Below are 21,533 nucleotides of genomic sequence, written 5' to 3'. Positions count from 1 at the left end.
AACGATGGCGACAACATACCATATTTTTCGCTCCTAAAAAGTAAGGGGAAATGTCTGTGCATCTTATGGAGCGAATGCGTGGTCCCTGGAGCTGAATTGTCCAGGGGCAAAAAGCAGATGCTTTTTTTTTTTTAGAAAGAGGGAAGGGGGTGTTGAAACAAAGCTTCAAGCAGCTGATCAGCAAGCAATCGGGAGGGGAGGTAAGGGACTCTAGCGATAAAGGAGGCTGCCTGGGAGGGGGGAGGTAAAGACAGCAAACCTGCAAGGAGAGAAGGCAGGAAGATTAAAGCAATGAGGAGAGAAATTAGAAGGAGCAGCAAAAAACTGCTCCAGCTAACGAAAAGACACTAAGGCAAATAAGAGGGAAGGGGGTGTTGAAATAAAACCACTGAGCAGCTGATCTGCAAGGGATCGGGAGGGACATAAGGGACTCTAGAGATAAAGGAGGCTGCCTGAGAGGGGGGAAGTAAAAGCCAATGGATCCTCAGGATTTTTGCATTGGGTCACCCCAAATTCACCATCAGATCACACAGCATGTCTGTGGCCACAGCATGAACCACATAAATAATACATCCACTGTTTCATTCAGAATATGTTTTTTTCTTGTTTTCCTCCTCTAAAAACTAGGTGCGTCTTATGGTCAGGTGCGTCTTATGGAGCGAAAAATAATTTGGGTGGAAAGCACCTGCAAATCACCGTTTGTGTATCTGTGTCTAGGAAGTGGTGGAAAATATTGCTCCTTGTGTGCTATATTGCTCTCTGTATAATCTTGCTCTTTGTTGATGGACTGGGATAAATACACCGCATAGCAAGCTTCCATGTTCACCTTAGTCAATGGATCAGACAGAATTTCAGTGTACAACATGGAGGGGGTGGGTCCTGTTTCTGGGGACCTCCTTTGGCAAAATGCACTTCTGTGCTGTTTGTATTTTCCCGATGGCTGGTGGTTTCTAAATTTGACTGATTGGCTGACTGATCTGCTTTGCATGCCAAAAACCAGAGCTCCAGTCTGCAGGCAGGGCTGGGAAATTCTGAAATTCTGGAGAGCTGCTACCAGTCAGGGTTGACAAAACTGAGCTACCTGGTCTAACTCTGTGTAAGTCAGTATTCTATGCTCCTCCAGAGATGCCTGGCTTTGCCAACCACACAAGTTCTTGTGGAGCCACGTGTCTCCAGGATCTGAAATAGATCCCTGGCTGTGGATGGAAGGCTTAGCAGAATTTAGGGTGGACATTTTGAACCCACTGAATCATTTCCAGAGGAGATCAGCCTTGGGCAACTTGTGAGGCTTGATTCTTAGCCTCAGTTCTTCCGATCTGTAAAATGGGAGCCTCAAAAAATTCGTGGGAAGCAAGGTGAGATAAGGGTGGTGAAATATCCTATATTCTGAACCTTCTATGTGTACAGTGGCTGGCATAACCCACCTCTGATGCCTTCAGTTTGGGAGGAATATTTGGCTGACTATGGAAGAGAGCCAGTTGACAGTCCTTTGGAGAGGAATATGAGCCTTTAATTACTCTGATTCTACAAAGATGATTTATGTGCAATGCTTTCCAGGCACACCTATAACTTGGTTATTATTATTCCTGGCTGCTCTTTTGGATTTTCTTTTTAAGGCAAGGGTTTAATTGCATGTAAGAGGGTGGATTGTGAACAGCCCGATAGACATCTGTCATGAGCAATTTGGGCGTGGTAGATCTTGCCTTCAGCAGGGATGATAGATTAGGTGCTGTTTTGCACTACCAGGCTCTATGGCTACCTCTTTCATGTTTATTAATATCTATTTCTATTTATTAAAATATTTCTCTACCCCATTTCATTGCCAACAACAAGGCTGGTGTACAGGAAAACAGACGTACAATAAAACTACAACTCAGCAGCTAGGTCAATGGAAAGCTCAGTTAAAAAAAATAAAATGGCGGTACAAGTTGCAGCACAAGCAGCAAGTGCTGACTGCCACAATTCAGAGAGGAGGCGGTTCTACAGAGAGGGCAGGACTCCAACTCTAAGATTCTACGCACAATTTGTGGCCCATCAGACTAAATGCAGCTCACCAGCTACATCTGGCATGCTTTTGAACATCTGCATGGAACTGCTGAGGGAGATTATCTGGAGATTTGGGGGGCAGTGTCATCAGTATACTGGTGATATACAACTCAATCCTTTTTCTTCAAATTCAAGGGAGGCAACAGAGGTTCTGAAAACGCCCTGGGGTCTGTGATGGGCTGGAATTGCTGTTGGTCAGGGGCTGAGCCAATGAGAGGTTAGATGCTCATCTTGAGATGGATTACTATCATCTTCTCTCTTTTTTAAAGATTTTTATTAACGTTTCAAAAATTTTATAATAACAAAACATAACATAATAATACAAACAAACAAAAATAAAAACAGGTATAATTTCAATCCCTTATTTTCTTATAACTTACTTCCCCGACTTCCTCATACCTCCCCTTTCTGTATTCCAATTTCTAATTTATTAATTCAGCAAATCCTTTCCCTTATTTTCCATTTAATTTTAAGCCTCTCTTTTTCTTTTTTACTTGTCCATTACAGCTAGAAACCACATACTTTCTAAACCAACGTCATTCTAACATTCATTAATTTTGCAGTATTTCTTAAGATAATCCTTAAATTTCTTCCAATCTTCTTCCGCTGTCTCTCTTCCCTGGTCTCGGATTCTGCCAGTCATTTCTGCCAGTCCCATATAGTCAATCACCTTCATCTGCCATTCTTCCAAGGTGGGTAGATCTTGTGTCTTCCAATACTTTGTGATGAGTATTCTTGCTGCTGTTGTAGCATACATAAAGAATGTTCTATCCTTCTTTGGCACCAACTGGCCGACCATACCCAAGAGAAAGGCCTCTGGTTTCTTCAGGAAGGTATATTTAAATACCTTTTTCAGCTCATTATATATCATTTCCCAGAAAGCCTTAATCTTTGGGCACGTCCACCAGAGGTGAAAGAATGTACCTTCATTTTCTTTACATTTCCAACATTTATTATCAGGCAAGTGGTAAATTTTTGCAAGCTTGACTGGGGTCATGTACCACCTATAAATCATTTTCATAATATTTTCTCTTATCTTCTATCATCTTCTCACCTTGTGATGTGATTTGTGCCGTTATCATCCTCCCTTGTCCATCCTTAAATACTTATTTCGGGTCTAACTTAGATTTTATGTATAATACCACTCCTCTTTTCTTTGTTTTATCTGAGGTTATAAATTCCATTCCAATTCTTTTATTTATCAACACTTTTCTATGTCTTATAGCCACATGAGTTTCTTGTAGGCAAACTATATCCAAATTTTGTTTTAAGACTGCATGTTCACTTTTATTCCTTTTTGTTTTATTATTTAAAACATTTACATTCCAAATTAATATCTTGAGATCAGCCATTCTGATATTTTTCTTTTAATTAGAATCTTGTTTCTCTCTTCTTGAATACCTGTAATATCTTCGGACGTTTCCTCTTCCTCACCGCCTGTTGCTCCCTGTTTTTCGTGAAGCATCTGGGGACCCACAGGTTGAGAAACGCTGTTGTAGAGGCTGCTGAAAAGCAAGTGAGTACGAGAAGAGGCTGCAGCCACCCAAGCCCAGCCCTGTGTGCCATGCTGGCTCTGAGGGGCAGGCAGAGGGCAGAGGGCAGGGCCCCCTGGGCGGGAAGAAAGGGGGAGCAAAGCGCAAGGAGTTAGATAAGAGCTGAGGGCAGTGTGCATTAACTAAGGCCTGTAGAAATTGCTGCCCCAGGCAGAGGGTGAACAAGGTCCTGAAACATCAAAATCAGACACAAAGGATGCACAAGCCTGAACCTGGCAGGAAGAACCACTAAGTGTTCCTGAATAATAATAATAATAATAATAATAATAATAATAATAATAATAATTCATTACTTGCACCCCACCCACCTGACTGCGTTGCCCCAGTCACTACCCTCTACTCCTCTCCAGTTTCACCCAAGTCCTATCTAGCTCTCTCTGGCAAGGAAGGATGCTTGAGAGTGCAGGGCAGTTTCTTGCAAATAAATCTCCAAAGCCAGCAGAGTTTTCAGTGGGGAAGGTTCATTACCCATTACCCCATATATACCCACTCGACCTCTTTGATTGGTGGACTTGGCACTCTTTCAGGCACCACAGAATGCCTGCTCTGCATTTAGTGTGTCAGCACCTAAACTTTGGAACTCCCTGCCTATGGATATCAAACAGGCGCCTTCACTGTACTCTTTTGGGCCCCTGCTAAGAACGTTCTTGTTTAGACCAGCCTGCCCAGATGTTTAGAAAGCTGGGGCAAATGTTAATCTGGTTTTAGTCGATTGTTATTTTAACTTTTCAAAAGTCTCAAATTATTGCTGTCAGTTTTTCTAATCAATATTTTCCTATCTTTTCTTTTTAACCGCTTTGAAGTTTGTTTATTACAATAAAACAGCATATACATTTTCTGAAATAAATAATAAGTTTATCCCCATTTCCCAGAAAGCAGGCCTTGGTGAGCTGCTCTTCATGCCTCACCTGCCAGTCCTTTTCACCATCTTACCTTGTCAGAAGACGAATGCCATCAAAAAAGCTTTCTGGGTTTGACAGCATATCCCAGCACCTTTGCACCCCCAAAATATTGTATTCTTTGACGTAGTCACCACATCCAATAAGGTTTTTCAGAGCCTGCACAGTGGTCCTGAATCAAGTGAAAGTATTAAGAATATTATATTTATTTATCCATTAAAAAATGGTATACTGCCCTTCACCCGTAAATCTCAGGGCAGTTCACAACACAAAAATACAAGATAGAAAGCACAAAATAAATAATAAAAACAAGAACAAACCAAACCAATAACTCCTTCTTCCTCTCACAAATACAGCTGAAAGGGCGTAGGGTGTTAATCCGCCAATGGCCTGACTGAAGAGGAACATTTTGGCCTGGCATCTAATGGTATATAATGAAGGCACCAGGCAAGCCTCCCTGGGGAAAGCATCCCACTAATGGGGAGCCACCACAGAAAAGGCCCCTTCGGACTTCTCGTGCAGGAGGCACAGGAAGAGGGGCCTCCGATGATGATCACAAGGTCTGGGTAGGTTCATCTGAGGAGTTTTAGGTCCTTGACATCTTGCAGTCTCGAGCTGCTTGGCCTGATGGATCCACGAGAAAGCAAACCACAGGAGGAGAAAGAGCTCTTGAGTTCGAATTCTGCTTGCTGGTTTCCCACAGGCATCTGGTCAACCCCTGTGGGAACAGGATGCTGGACTGGGGTGGGCCACTGGTCTGATCCAGAAGGCTTTTCTTGTGTTCTTCAGCAGTGAATCCCTCCCTTCAGATTGACCTCTTGTCTCTGGCCAACACGGTGTTTGCGTTAGACCAGTGCTGGCACGAATTCTGGCCCTCCTGAACTCCCTGATCAACCCCAGCAGCAGCCAGCATGGGCAGCACTCAGGGATGATGGGAGCTGGAGCAGCCTCTGGAGGGCTGCAGATCTCCCACCCTGCGGCTTACAAGAAACACACCCTTTCCCCGCACCCCCCTCACCCATTTTGGCTATCATGATGTAATGGAGATGATACAAGGCCTCCGCTGACTGCAGGCCAATCTCCTTCACGTTGTCTGCGAGGTGAAGGGACAACAGCGCCACCAGCTGTCCAAGAAGGGGGAAATCCTGGGATATCTAGGAGGTGGAGAGAGAGAGATGAACAGTCAGCCCACATCCCACAGAGCCCAGCAAGAGAAAACCGTCTGGCATGCTTTCAGGCGGCAAAGGTGGCAGAGGGGCGCAGGGCAAGAGATCTGTGCTTAGATGGCCCACCCAAGGCTTGCCCTGGGGCCTTTTTCCCAGCCAGAACTCACTGGGACTCAGTTCTGGCACCTCTCAGGTGGGCGCTATTGCCATTGTAAGAGAATGAGGGAGGTGAGTTCATGGTGAGTCCTGGCACCTCTTTTTCTAGAAAAATAGCACTGGCTGGCACCTTCCCCATGGGATGGCCATGCCACACAGCTTTCATCTAGTTCACACCTGAACTTTCCAAAGCAATACGCCAACCAAGACACAGGTTTTCCTTCAAAATCCTCGCTTCCACAAATTTGGCAATGCAGTTCTCCAAACCAGCACAACAAAATGCAGACATTACGGGAGAAGGTATACAGAAATGCACAATTCATAAAAGCAACATGCTTGAATCCTGGCTAGACCAAGTCTCGTTTTACCCGTCTAGTTTCTGGTACCCCTGGATACATCTTGACAGCTAGAGGCCCAAATATCCTCTAGGGCTAGGTGTGCCTTTTACCAGCTTGGTCTGGTTTGCAAACTATGGTTCTTCCTAGACAGAGACAGCCTGACCACTGTTGTCCATATTTTGGGAACCTCAAGGCTAGATTACAGAAATGTATTCTGGGGGGGTCTGCCCTTGGATCTGCTTCATAGGCTCCAGCTCATGCAGAATGCTGTGGCCAGATTGCTGGTGGGGGCCTCAGGCTGAGAAAATGGGACACCATTGTTAAAACAGCTGCATTGGTGGCCCATCTATTTCTGAGGCAGCTTCAAGGTTCTTCTATTCATTTACAGAGCCCTGACTATCTGAGGTCCAGGTGCCTCAGGACATCAGGAATTCATATATCCCAACTTGATCACGGAGAACATCTATGGGAGTATTGTTAAAGCAGAGGGAAAGGGGGAGAGATGCTAACTTGCTATGTTATTATATATCTCACGCACAGATGCAGAATCAATTTAACACCCTGGCTGAAATTTCCCAAGAGGCATCCCTCTGTCTGAAGTTGGAAATAGCAAGATGAACCAAATGGGTTTCTTGGCGAACCCAGCAAAGCGATTCTTCTGTTCTTATGATCTGCACAGGTAGGAAGGGAATTTCCACACACAACCCTCATATTTGCTCGAGGGTTAGACTGATTAGCCGGATTCTGCCCTGGATACGCTTCCAGAAGGGTTTTTCCTGTGGGATCGGTGCTGATTAGTACCAGTTATTATTGTATTCACTTATGAATCACTTCCCTAGAGGCACGGAACATATGCAATTTTTTATTTTATTATTTCTTTATTTTATTGCATTTACCTCTCAGCTTTTTCTGCCGGGAGCTCAAGGTGGTCCTCCTCCTCCTCATTTAATCCCCACAACCATACTGAGAGGAAGGTTAGGCCAAGAGGCAGTCACAGGCCCCCAAAGTCACACTCAATGAGAGTCACTGCTGAGCGGGGGAATTTGAACCCGGGTCTCTCCCAGGTCTCAGACCAACACTCTAACTACTACACCACAGTGTCTTACACAGCATAAATGCTAAATGTGTCATTATAAATGCTAGCGTGTATCCCACCCTGTAACCTATCTCCATTGAATCTTGGCTAACCCTTTCCGGATAAAATCTGACAAGTTAAAATTAGCTGAAAACGAAAAGCCTATTGCCAAAGACCCATTTGCAATATCTAATCGGAATTTCTGTATTTTTTTGCTGTATAAGACACACTTTCCCCCTCCTAAAAAGTAAGGGGGAATGTGTGTGCATCTTATGGAGCGAAAGCAGGCTGCGCAGCTATTGCTGAAGCCAGAAGAGCAAGAGAGAGAGCTGCGCAAAGCCTCCTGAGCGCAGCCGGAGTGCTCCTGCCTCTTCTCTCAAGAGGCTTTGCATTGCTTTCTTGTTTTCCTCCTCTAAAATATAGAGCGAAAGATACGGTATCTGTTATTGTTTTTATATTGTAAACCACCCTGTGATCCTCAGATGAAGAGCAGTATAGAAATTTGATACATTTTACAAAAATCAAATATGAAATTGCAGCGTTAAGCCTTGGTCACTCACATCAAAGTCCAAATGCTCAGAAACATATTTCATTAGAAAGCTGGTGCTCTTGACAGCTCTTTCGCACTCATAGATTTTTGTGGAGTCAATCCAGCCATTTGTGTGCTGCAAGAGAGAAATCATCATCATCACATGGAAGGACAACCATTAATCCGGGTTTGCAAATTCACAAAGCTTCGGCTACTGGCTTGATCAATCATGCCAGGACCATAGAGGAGACAAATTGCAAAAAGGAGTTGTTTTGTAAAGGAGAAAGTTTGCTGCAATTTGTTCTACATCATCATCATCATCATCATCATCATTATTATTATTATTTTATACCCCACCTTTTCCCCTGACAGGTTACAAACAAAATTAAGAACAACTTGAGATATAGAAAAAAGAAGCCATTAAATGAAACACATTGAACATTAATAGAATTAGAAATGAATTGGCTCTTGGTTTGTTTTTGTTTTATTGTGTATTTTGTGTTCTCATTTTGTATTTTCATGTTGTGAACCACCCTGCGATCTGTCATTTGTGTGTGTGACAATTACAATAATACAACATACACCTCACCACAGCCATAGTCCTGGAATGCAGGAAGCATCCTTAGACCAAGCCCAGCCATTGATCCACCAATCTTGGTGTTGGCCACAGGTAATGATGGGCAGCTGGCCCTTCGGGGTTTTACAAAGAGAGTCTTTTCCCAGCCCCACCTGGAGATGCTGAGGACTGAACCTGGGCCCCTGAGCATGCAAAACAGAAGCTTTACCCCTGAGCCACGGCCCTTCCCCATATGCCACCAGCAGAGGACATATCTTTGAAAGGAAACGGATGTGTGCCTTGCACAAGCCTTCCTAGCAGAACAGAGGCCCAGTTCACCATCAGCATCCACAACCATGAGTTGGCCACAGACGCCCCCCGTACAATCATTTCAACAGGATCTTCTGCCTCCCCCTGCTCTGACATCTTGGGGGCTCCCTTACCACTAATATATCCTGCAGCGCCTCCAGAGAGGGGGCCTCCGACAGCAAGCTGGTGAGCATGTTGAGACAGGCGTTGACCGCCTGATAAAAGTCCTGGAAGGAGAGAAGCAAAAGCAGTTAAAAGCTGAAGACCCCCATGGAAATCCCATGTGCTATGGAGCCTTCTAGTCCAGCATCCCCTTTCCACAGGGGCCAACCAGATGACCCAGTGGGAAACCCGCAAGCAAGGCGTGAGCTCAACAGCCCCCTCCTGCCTTGGAGGTTTTGAAGCAGAGGTTGGATGGCCACCAGTCACGATTCTATGGTCCTATACTGCCTGGGGCCAATGGTAGCACATCTGGAGAAGCACACATTCTTCAACTCTATTTCTTTATAAAGAAAGAAGTCTTTTTGCAGCCCGTAGCCAGAATGAGAAAAGAGGGAAAGAGCCACGGGGGGGGGGGGGGCTGTTGTGGTAAGACTTTATTTCTATACCACCTGTCCATTGTCCAGGTGAGGGAACACCTTTCGAATGGCACACAGAAACAAGAGAATCCAGCTAGAGACCCAGTATATTAGGGCTATTGCAATAGGGCAGCCTTGCCCACCAGCTGCTCAGCAAATTCGTAACAAAGCTATGCAGGGGTTCAAACACAGAGCTCAAAGAGTCATACACATCAAACATTCTTTGACATACATCAAGAAAGGTTACAGGTCATACAGGACTCCACACTGGGCTCAACTTCCTTGGGGTGTCCCAAACCATTTGGCCCTAACTATTGTACTTTACAATAGTTAGGGGACGCGGGTGGGGCTGTGGGTAAAACCTCAGTGCCTAGGACTTGCTGATCGTATGGTCAGCGGTTCGAATCCCCACAGCGGGGTGAGCTCCCGTCGTTCGGTCCCAGCTCCTGCCCACCTAACAGTTCAAAAGCACTCTTAAGTGCAAGTAGATAAATAGGTACCGCTTTATAGCGGGAAGGTAAATGGCATTTCCGTGTGCTGCGCTGGTGCTGGCTCGCCAGCTGCAGCTTCGTCACGCTGGCCACGTGACCTGGAAGTGTCTTCGGACGGCGCCGGCTCACGGCCTCGAGAGCGAGATGAGCACACAACCCTAGAGTCAGACACGATTGGCCCGTACGGGCAGGGGTACCTTTACCTTTATTGTACTTTAACCTCCATTGCCATAGCAATCAAATCTTCAGTGGGGGCTGTTGTTGTTGTTGTTTATTGAGAAGGCCTTGTGGCAGCTGCCTCACTGCAAGGAGGGAGGTTACAGGGAAGCAGGCAGAGGGCCTTCTCGGTGGTGGGCCCACCCTGTGGAACACCCTCCTATCAGATGTCAGAGAGATACATAATTACACTTCCCTCTGAAGACATCTGAAGGCAGCCCTGCATAGGGAAGCTTTAAATATTTGATGTCTTGCTGTGTTTTAATTTGTTGGAAGCCGCCCAGAGTGGCTGGAGTAACCCAATCAGGTGGGCGGCGTATAAATAAACAAGCAAACAAAATTAAATGCTACGTAGGAGGAAGGCATGAGAGTCACAAAATGCAGGCATGCAGGAATCATTTGTGGATGCATTCTAGCCAAAGGTTAAATGCAGTTAATATTGAAACATGATTAAAATAAAAAAACCACACCCAAAGTCTCTGGTTGTTACATCATTGTAATGGGTCAAGTGTCTGTAACTTACTGGGCTCAGACTCTCTGTCCTCAAATCCTTTAACCTGGCAACCCCATTTTCCTCCATGCATATCCCTAGAAGCAGAAGGTCCAGTCACTTGGCTCTGTGATGATTGCGTGGGACTCCCGGCTTTGAGTTTTGTAAGTTTCAAGGAGGGCAACGAAAACACCTTCTTGATGCTTTTTTTCACTAGCTCAGACCGAAGCAGGGAGTCCATAGGTGGTCTCACGGCACTGAAGAGGAAAGAGAAAGGAGAGGAAATGATCAGCACCCAGCAGTTCCTGGTGAGGAAATATGCAGTGTGTCTTGCCAATGTCAGGGTATGGGCAAGGGAAGGGCCAGGAATAGGTGGGGCAGGGACAAGCTGTAGGGAGACTGAGAAGTACCTCCCCAGACTTACATCATGCAGCTGACGGTGATGATGGCGTGGTGCATGACAGAAATGGAGAAAGATCCCAGCGGCTCCTCTTCGATGACTTCCTGTTGTGGGGAAGCACACAGCACGTCAGAGACATGGAGGCACCATCGCTGCCACCCCCACTCCAAGCCCTGACTTGTGCTCTCTCCCCAGCCAAGCCCACTTGACACCACCTTTGCAATTGGCAAGTGGGTCCTCCCAGGGGAGAAGAGTGGGCTTCCTGGATCTGGGAATCAGATCCATCTTTCACCTGGACAGAGCTCTACCTCCTAAGAACATAAGATCAGCCTTCTGGACCAGGCCAAGGGCCCATCTAGTCCAGGATCCGGTTCTCACAGCGGTGAGAAACCAGGGAGCAGACCATGAGCCCAAGAGCCCTCTCCCCGCCTGTGGCTTCCAGCAATGGATGTTCAGAAGCCTGCCTTCCTTCCTTCCGCTGTGGAGGTAGAACATAGCAACCATGGCCAGAAGCCATGGGCAGCCCTCTCCTCCTGGGAGAACCTAGCCTCTTTTCCTTAGGCGCTGGTGACATCCTGCTGAGGTTGCCACAATTTAGGGCTGCCTTGCAAGAGGGATTGGAAACTTGAGCTGGAGCAGAACGTGACCACCCAGAAATGGTTTGGGGCCAGATGCTCAGAACCTGAAACCCTGGTATTTTACCAGAGCTAGACCTACACAACTATAAAAAAAGAACCGCTCTGGAAAAAACCCCCAGGAGATTCCCCTCTTTTTATCTTTTTTCTTTACTCACAATGATGCAGATGGTGAGCTCCGCTTTGTGCGGGAAGATGACATGTCCCACATTCGCTTGCACAAGCGCCTTGGTTGTTAGAATGGCTGCCTTCATAAGGCCCTTTTTCAGAGCCTCGTCCTAAAAGGAGAAGGGATTTTATGAAATTGGGATTGAATCAAAATCACAAGGAAACATAAAGCCACACTGACTCTAACCCTAATTCTAATCCTTACCCTAACACGAACCCAATCCTAAAATTAACCCTAAGCCTAACCCAGAAATGGTCTTGTTAGAGAGTAAAATTCAGGTTAAATTGCTCTTTTAGGAGTTGTTTTTAAAAGTCTGGAGCGGATTAATCCATTTTGCATTACTTGCTATGGGAAAGCACTTCTTGTTTTTGGAACGCTTTGGTTTTAGAATGGACTTCCATAATGGATTAAGTTTGAGAACCAAGGTACCACTGTGATACCCCATTTGGTCCTAGGTGTGGAGTCAGTATACACCCGTCTACAACCCTTCGGTGGATGAAGCCAGAGACTGCCTGAGGCATGTGGTGCAAGGACCTTGGCAGAGTTCAGGAGGTCTGCTCAGTCCTGAGAGAACAAACAACAGGAGTCTGTGGGAAAATGAGAGCCACACCTTCCAGGTGTTCTGGAATTGGAAAAGGAGCTCTGCCACGATGAGCTCAATGAAGCGCAGGAGGTCCTCAGGCCTCGCCCCAAGAGCCATCTGCCCATAGCAAAGCATGACGGTGACACTGGCATTCCTCTCCCCTGTATTCTGGAGGGAAAGGGTGGGGAAAGCTACCTATCTTTACCTATCTTTAGGCGCCACGTGAAAATGTTCCTCTTCAACCAAGCCTTTGGCTGAGTGATTTCAGATACCTTTCAAAGTGTGCTGGGTGTGGGGGATGTTTGCTTTTCTTCTTCTTTTTATTATGCATATATAGATATAGTAATTTTATGTAGTGAACTGCCCTGAGATCTGTGGATGAAGGGCACTATACAAATTGTAATAGTTATATTAACAACAACAGCAATAAAGCATAGCTTGCTCTTCAAGAAAACTTCATCGCAGGCCATCATAGACAACAGCCTTTGTCAACCTGGTGCCCTCCAGATGTTCTGGACTACAAAGCCCATCACTCTCAGCCAGCACAACGGTATGGTGCTAGGAACAGTAGTCCAAAACATCTCCCACAAAGACAAAAGCTAACGGGGGGTTGCAGATGGGGCTGATTAGTGAAGACAGCTCTTGGGCTGCTGGTATCACACAACATACCCGGCTTGGTGTTCTTGTACACAAGGCAGACCTTCCCATTCCCTCCGCATGGCTCCAGCTCAAACACCAGGCTCCGCAAGTCCAAGTAAGGTTTCTCCAGCTGACCCCCCTTACCTTTGGGGAAAGAAAAGGCTGAGCGAAGCAGACAGGCATTCTCATCAGGTGAAGGGCAAGGAATACTCAAACCAGGCAGAGCTTGAGAAGCTGGCGTCAGTGGGGCTTGTGTATAAGGTCATGGCAACTTTTGGTGGGGTAGCGGGAGGTGAGGAGAGATGGACCGAGGTCTCCCATGGACAAAGGGGTGAGGTGGGGCAGTACCTTCTTCATTATCAGTGTCCTCCAAGTCAGCCAGCGTGGGGGCATTGGGCAAGGCATAGACGGGTGACGCTCGGACTCAGTTTAACTTGGAGATGCTGTTGATGGTGATCCAGCCAAGTGGCATTGGGTTGTCTGGAAAAAAGGAAGCTATTACTAAGTTGCTGGCATGGATGCCACAATTCTGTAGGAGCACAGAAGGCTCACAGAATGTGGTGCCTTCTGAAGAAGAATCTCAACTTGCATGCTTGCTTGTTGCAAAAAGCAAGCGCCTAATCATCATGGCCGCAAAGATGGGATTTGCAGCACGCAGAGTGCTGCTGATGAAATAGGAATGATTCTGCTGCGGAAGAGCTCCCATTTCATTCCCCACTTCCCCAAAACAGAATTACAGGAGCAGACATCCCTAGGAGTGTAAGAGTAGGGTTTTTTTTATATGCCACTGTCACTGCGAGAATCCTAATAGCGACTAACTGGAAGAATGAGAAAATCCCTTCCAGATCAGAATGGTTGAATATGCAGAACTAGTTTAATAAAGCATTTTAAAAGAAAAAAAAAGAAAAAAGAAAACACACTTGGCCATGAAGTTCACTGGGTGAGACCTTAGGTGAGGCAGTCAGTCAGCCTGGCCTACCTCACAGGACTGTTGTGAGAGAGAAGCACCATGTAATGAGCAAGAGAGGGAAGAAAGGCTCTTTGCAGCTCCATCCCTCGGCCGTTTCCATGGCAACCAGGGATGCCACCTCCACCTCCCCCTTACCTAGGATGCGGGTCACCCCCAGGGTGAGCTTCTCCAGGTAGGGCTTGGTGCTGCAGGGCCTTCTCCTCCATCCTTTGCCTCCTCCCTCCCACATCAGCCCCTGTCCACCTGCACACCTGTGTTGTTGTTGTTGTTTAGTTGTTTAGTCGGGTCCGCCTCTTCGTGACCCCCTGGACCAGAACACGCCAGGCACTCCTGTCTTCCACTGCCTCCTGCAGTTTGGTCAGGCTCACGATGGTATCTTGGAGAACACTGTCCAGCCATCTCGTCCTCTGTCGTCCCCTTCTCCTTGTGCCCTCCATCTTTCCCAACATCAGGGTCTTTTCCGGGGAGTCTTCTCTTCTCATGAGGTGGCCAAAGTCTTGGAGCCTCAGTTTCAGGATCTGTCCTTCCAGTGAGCACTCAGGGCTGATTTCCTTCAGAATGGAGAGGTTTGATCTTCTTGCAGTCCATGGGACTCTACAGAGTCTCCTCCAGCACCAGAATTCAAAAGCATCAATTCTTCGGCGATCAGCCTTCTTTATGGTCCAGCTCTCACTTCCATACATCACTACTGGGAAAACCAGAGCTTGAACTATATGGACCTTTGTTGGCAAGGTGAGGTCTCTGCTTTTTAAGATGCTGTCTAGCATCTTAAACTCTTTAGTTAATTTAATTCACCTGTAGGAACAGCCAAACGGGAGGGACAGCACCATGTGGGTGTTCTTTTGACTCCTCTCGCGATCCATAGTTCAGAAGCCACACCGCGAAGACTTTCGGGAAACGCAGTCCTCCTTTTCATTCTGTTTCACTCGGTGGCCGTTCTGTAGGGGGAGGAATGGAGAGCAGGCACTACGACTCCCAGAAGGCAATGGGAGAGCCGGCTCCTCCTCCTCCCTTTCTCCCCCCGCCCGTTCCGAGTCCTCTCCATTGGCCGGCTCCTCCGACTCCGTATCTGGGCAAACCCCGGTCCCCGTCAGCCAATGGGAGCCGAGAGTGGGGCGCGCGGGGCGTGGAGACGTTGGAGTTGGCGGTTGTTTCAAATGGCAGATGTGACTACTCGTTGGAGTAAGGGCCGTCTCTTTACCTCAGGAGGGCCTCGCGGCGGGGTCAGCTGGGAAGTGTCGGGAGGAGAAGGAAAAGCGGGGAGGGGGGGCTAATTTGACGGTAATAAACCGATAATGAACGGTGGCAAAGGCTGCCGTGGTTCCTGAGCATGTGCAGAGAGCCGCCTCCGTTGCCTCAGGAAACAAGCCCCGTCACTTCATGGATAATGTTAACACCTTAACCCAACTGACAGCAACTCTAACTTGTATCAAAAAGAGGGAAAGAAATTGTTGAATTATGAGGAGGTCCGAGAAACAAGTAAATGAAAATTAAGGAGATGGAAAGAAGGATTGTTTTTAATAATTTTTGTTGGATTTTTTTATTTTTTGTAATGTAAAATCTTTAATAAAAATTATTATAAAAAAGCAACTCTAACTTGTGCTCTTTGCTCCCATGATTTTTTTTTTTGTCAGACCCAGGAATGATTCTCTTTTGTGTGACAACGTGTTCTCTGTATTGGCCCTTAGAAGTAGAAGTTAGTGCCATGTCAAGAAATACATTTCTTGAAGGTAGATGAATTTTCTATGACTAATTTCCTTCATGTTTCATTTACAAGCAGTTCTTTTTCCCCCCAGGCAGATGGTTCAATAGAATTGTTGCCCCCCACTCACTCCTTGGGTGCTGGTTGGGTCCTTTAAATCTAGAGAGAAGCTGGGGCTATGCCAAAGCAGCCAGCTCACATTGATATGTAGTGAATTACATACTATAGGATGCCCCGAATGACAGAAGGGAACTTGCTCTAGTTGCCTTGTGAAGAGTTTAGGAACAAGTACAGAAATATTGCAAAATTAATGAATGTTAGAATGATGTCGGATAGAAATTAAGTGGTTTCCAGCTGTAATGCTTTAAGAGAATATGGGGGGGGGGAAGGTTTAGAAATAGGTTAAAATTTATTGATAAGGATTTGCTGAGCTAACAATTTGAATTGGAATACAAAAAAGGGAGGTATGAGGAGGTCTGGGAAATAAGTTAATGAAAAATAAGTAATGGAAACTTTATGTGTTTTTAATTATTTTTATTTTTGTACTTTTGTTTTTCTTTTTTCTTTTTGATTTTTATTGTATTATTATTGAAAACCTTAATAAATATTCTTGAGAAAAGAAAAAAAAGGAACAAGGCAGCAAAAATTACGCTCCTCTCTGGTCCTCTCCCTGATCTTTGGTTCTATGTTGTGATTGTTCCCTGTTCTAGCCATTGAAATATGGCATGGAACTTGTCAACTTCATGAATGTCAAAGAAATGGTAGGGAGAAGGATAAGCTAGTTGCTCATGGAATTATAAAACTTTATCAAGTACCTCCAAAGCCTTTAAAAATCTGTTTGGTATACAAAATAATTGAACTTATTCTTATAAAACTGTTGAGAATAGTCAGGAAGCTGATGTGATACCTGGGGTCTATAAAAAGACTATAATCTTCGGTCTATGGCAGCAGTCGGCAACCTTTTTCAGCCGTGGGCCGATCCACTGTCCCTCAGACCTTGTGTGGGGCCAGACTATATTTTGAAAAATAATAATGAATGGATTCCTATGCCCCACAAATAACCCAGAGATGCATTTTAAATAAAAGGCCACATTCTACTCATGTAAAAACACCAGGCAGGCCCCACGAATAACCCAGAGATGTATTTTAAATAAAAGGACACATTCTACTCATGTAAAAACACGCTGATTCCTGGACTGTCCGCGGGCCAGATTGAGAAGGCGAGAAGGCCGCATCCGGCCCACTGGCCTTAGGTTGCCTACCCCTGGTCTATGGTGTAACCATGCAGGAGCCTTCAAACCAACATTCGGTCCCTGTCTCCTGACGGGAAGAGGAAGTCCAAGGTGCAGGGTTCTTGGTGTTGGGCAAGGTTATTCTTGTGCCTTCCCAAGTCTGGGTTGGTTTATTTTTGTTCATTAAGATTTTTTTCCTGGGCTCCTTAAGCACCTTTTCTTCTTTTTTGATGCTGCTTTCATTTCCTCTTCTTTTGTGGGAAGCTTCAGTGTGGGAGGTGCTTTGTAAGAACAACTCAAAGTTTTCCTGATCTTGTCTGTTCAATCTCTAGGTATTTCCACAGAGAGGAATTTTAGAGCAAGACACCTGCTGAAAGGTCAGAAAGTGGAGGTGAAAGCAAAGGTGCCTGCAGCTGCTGCTCCTGCTCCAATGGATGCCTGGAAAAGTGCAGGCCAAGGGCCTGGGCAGCAGGTCAGTACCGAGAAGGGCAAATGAAACCAGAACTCTTGAGGCTGCAATCTGTGGCAGATTTAACCTGCAAGTCCATTCAACTCAGCAGGACTGTTAGTTCACCCCCTCATGTTAGCTCACCCTCTATATAATGCTAAAGATAAACCAATTAGTCCTCTACTTCTTTTCCCTGAAGCCTATTTGTCTTACAGGGCAAATTGGAAAGTGTGAAAGCCCTTGTTTCCAAAGAGGAACTGTTGTCCAATTGCTGCGTCATAAATCAAGATGTGATTTGATTGGGTGGTGCAAATGAAAAGTACAGCATTATTTCAGAAAAGAACTGATATCTCAATTTGTTTTTATTGTTTCGTTTCCCACCCTATCCCATCCAAGGGTTGAGGCTGAGCAGCAGGTATTACAAATGAAACATGTCTCTCTAAAGGGCTCATGCTCGAAACAGAAGAGATAAAACAACCAAGAAGCAAGTCTAAGGCATCTAGGCATCTTTCTGTCTTTTTTTTATTGTGTTTCCATGCTGACTTTGGATGAGGGGGCAAAACAAATATTGCAGGCTAGTAACTTTTTGACTTATTTGTAAGGCTAGCTGAAGAAGTACCCTTCTCCTCTTTGCGTACAAATTGGATGCTGCAGGATGGAGAACTACTGCTGCATCCTTGTTGAGCTCTTGTCCTGGCAAGAGTAGTTATGGGGCTGTAGGATCGCGCTATACTAGTTATTGGAGGGTTGAGTTGTTGTCACGTCACTAGAGAAATGGATGGCTGTCTTTAACTCATGCACAAAGCAGAGACACAAATGCCTAGACAAGGGCAGGGATCTAAGGAATGCCCATGCTTATACAGTGGTACCTCGGGTTACATACGCTTCAGGTTACATATGCTTCAGGTTACAGACTCTGCTAACCCAAAAAGGACAAGGAGAAGGGGGCGACAGAGGACGAGATGGTTGGACAGTGTTCTCGAAGCTACAAACATGAGTCTGACCAAACTGCGGGAGGCAGTGGAAGACAGAAGTGCCTGGCGTGCTCTTGTCCAGGGGGTCACGAAGAGTCGGACACGACTAAACAACAACAAACCCAAAAATAGTGCTTCAGGTTAAGAACTTTGCTTCAGGATGAGAACAGAAATCGTGCTGTGGCGGCAACAGGAGGCCCCATTAGCTTAAGTGGTGCTTCAGGTTAAGAACAGTTTCAGGTTAAGAACGGACCTCCGGAACAAATTAAGTACTTAACCCGAAGTACCACTGTATGCATGTCTGTATTGTGTACCGTATGTATGTGTTTGTGTTGAAACAGTTTTTAAAATTCAAACTCCAACAGGTTCGCAGTAGCGGCTTGTGCGAGGTGTGGCAGGTTGTACATTGGGACCTTCTCTGCAAAGATCCTTCCCGAGCTCTAAACCACCGTTTTGTTCAAGCATTAGTCATTAATTACTCTTGGATTTCATCTCTGCGTAGTCCAGTAATTTCTAGCTCATTCTCTGTATTTTTGTTCTGCTGCTGTGGAGAAATGTGCTGAAGGTGCTGAAGAAAGGTGCTATTACACAACTGAAATTGAGAATATAATGGAAGACTCCCAACTCAGCTCTCTGAAGGTGCACATTGTATTAGCTGTGAAAATTCAAGACTTAGCTGTTACATGCATGCAGAGAGCTGAAGGGAAATGAGCATTTATGTAGCATGAAATGCCCTCTGGCGGACAAGGAGTGCAAAGTTAGCCAGTTCTTACACTAAGGGAGGATGACCAAAGCACTGGCAGTGACATTTTCATTGCTGCAGTAACCTGAGGTTTTCCGTTTCCTTTGGTCCCTGCACAGTAGCAAAGTGGGGTTGATATGGCAGGCACATTAGTTCTATTGACTGTGAGGGTTTTGGAGCTCCTTATAAGTCTTTGAGCAGCATCAGCTGTGACCGAGCCGTCAAATGCATGTTGAATTGTGAACTGCACTGGATTGAATGTGAACTAAATGCTGAATTCTGAAATAACCACAGAGGGGGAAAATTCAAGCATTTTAAATCTTGAATAGTATTTATTGAAATGATAAACTTTTTTTATTGTAAGCATTTCCCCCCTACTACTGCATTTAGCAAGGTAGCCTTTAACATTCACTCATACTGTATTGGTAGTTATATGATATATTCATGGGTTGACTTTTGTACACTTTTGTCAATAGCACCTTGGGCAGAGCAATCTTTTGCTCCTAGAAAAACTGCATTGTCAACCAATTAATAAATAACATCATTAATAAGGATTAAAAAGGGGGCAAATTGGTTGGTTTTTTATTGTTTAAAAACTTGTGTTCTCTTTAGTTATTAATTCATCTGGGACCGAATATACAGCCTGTGGCTTTATTGTAGATTCAGAAACATTTATTCCATGTTAATGATTGCTTTTTAAAATGCTGGTTTTAATTTTCAGGTCCCTGACAAAGTAGGAATGAAGAGTGCTTCTCTGAAGGATTTATGTCCTGAAGACAAGCGGCACTTGGCAAACTTAATTAAAGAGCTTGCAAGGTGAGGATAAACTGTCTGATAATGCATCAGGTTTAGGATGAGACTCTTTTTCCTTTTATTATAAATATTTTACTAATTTCCAAATATAACAAAAATAAAACAACATCAATACAAAGTCAATAAACAAAAAAGTTGACTTTCCCCTAGTCCCTTCCAATGTTTATCAACATACCACATGCCCAGTGTAAAATAAAAACTATTAAAATTATTGTTCATTCATAATGTAACTACAAGTAGTCCTAGAACCCTGCCAATGTATTAACCTGTGTACATTTCTTTTGTATATATGCAATAAAGTTCTTCCATTCTTCCTTAAATTTGTTGCCATCTCTTTCTCTTAGTTTCATTGTCATTCAAGATCATGATCTTCTGGACCACCGCCTCGCAGACGTGGGGATACAGGGCATAGCCCGTAACTGGCTGTGCTCTTTTATCTCTGGTCGGGCACAGAGGGTGGCACTAGGGAGGGAAATGTCGTTGCGCCATTCCTTGGTGTGTGGAGTGCCGCAGGGCGCAATTCTCTCCCCGATGCTTTTTAACATCTTTATGTGCCCCCTTGCCCAGATTATCTGGAGCTTTGGGCTGGGCTGTCACCAATATGCTGATGACACTCAGCTCTATCTGCTGATGGATGGCCACACTGACTCAGCCCCAAACACACTGACCAGATGCTTGGATGCTGTGGCTGGATGGTTTCGTGGGAGCCGATTGAAACTAAATCCTTCGAAGACAGAGGTCCTATGGCTAGGTCGGGATGGCATGGGGATGAGGGACCAACTCCCTTCTCTTGCGGGGGCCCAATTAGTGCCATTGCCTTCCGTTAAGAGTTTGGGTGTAATCCTAGACGCCTCCCTTTCCATGGAGGCGCAAGTTACAGCAACAGCCAAGGTGACATTTTTCCACCTTTGCCGCATCAAGCAGTTGGTCCCTTACCTTTCCCGCCCCAACCTGGCCACAGTGATCCATGCGACGGTCATCTTCAGGCTTGACTACTGTAATTCACTCTACGCAGGGCTGCCCTTGAAGCTGACCCAGAAACTCCAGAGGGTGCAGAATGCTGCAGCGAGGCTCCTCACGGGGTCTCTGCCATGGGAGCATATTCACCCAGTGCTTTTCAAACTTCACTGGCTCCCGGTAGAGTACAGGGTCAGATTTAAGGTGCTGCTTTTGACCTTTAAAGCCCTTCACGGCCTAGGACCCTCGTACCAAGGGACCGCCTCTCCCGGTATACCCCACAGAGAGCCTCAAGGTCCATAAATAGCAACACCCTAGTGGTCCCGGGCCCTAAGGAAGTAAGATTGGCTTCAACCAGAGCCAGGGCCTTTTCAACTCTGGCTCCGGCCTGGTGGAACGCTCTGCCTCATGAGACCAGGGCCCTGCAGGATCTGATTTCTTTCTGCAGGGCCTGTAAGACAGAGTTGTTCCGCCTGGCCTTTGGCTTGGAGCCAATTTGATTCCCTCCCTCTCTTTCTTTTTTCCTTTCCTTCTCCTCCTGCGATGAGACTAAATTTTAATATTTCAATGTTGTATTTTAATTTTAAGTTGTAATCATTCATCTTGTTTTTATTATTGCTTGTAAGCCGCTCTGAGCCCGGCCTTGGCTGGGGAGGGCGGGGTATAAATAAAAATTATTATTATTATTATTATTATTATTATTATTATTATTATTATTATTATTATATTATTATTATTATTATTATTATTATTATTATTGCCATTTCACCATATTCCATTAATTTAACTTGCCAATCTTCATTGGTTGGGACACAGTCTCATACATGAGCTGCAGTCTCATACGTAAGTTCTTTTGTAATCAAGGTA

At 45.3% G+C, this 21,533-nt stretch overlaps 1 protein-coding gene across 1 annotated transcript; it reads right to left on the bottom strand.

Annotated features, from left to right (window-relative positions):
- Positions 1–9,321: 9,321 nt before the first annotated feature.
- Positions 9,322–13,598, bottom strand: LOC310827636 (maestro heat-like repeat family member 5; the record flags this gene model as incomplete). The annotated part of the gene is made up of 6 exons (XM_083703795.1): positions 13,177–13,598; positions 12,217–12,357; positions 11,596–11,715; positions 10,827–10,906; positions 10,524–10,659; positions 9,322–9,375 (listed from the first exon to the last, which is right to left on the bottom strand). The coding sequence occupies exons 1-6, from the start codon at positions 13,231–13,233 to the stop codon at positions 9,322–9,324; spliced, it is 588 nt and encodes a 195-aa protein (XP_083559921.1). The 5' UTR covers positions 13,234–13,598.
- Positions 13,599–21,533: the final 7,935 nt, after the last annotated feature.

The sequence above is a fragment of the Podarcis gaigeae genome, assembly GCF_964106915.1.
Source record: "Podarcis gaigeae genome assembly, chromosome: 11".
Taxonomy (NCBI): Eukaryota; Metazoa; Chordata; class Lepidosauria; order Squamata; family Lacertidae; genus Podarcis; species Podarcis gaigeae.
The sequence above is the reverse complement of the archived record's forward strand: the minus strand, read 5'-3'. Positions and strand labels throughout refer to the sequence as shown.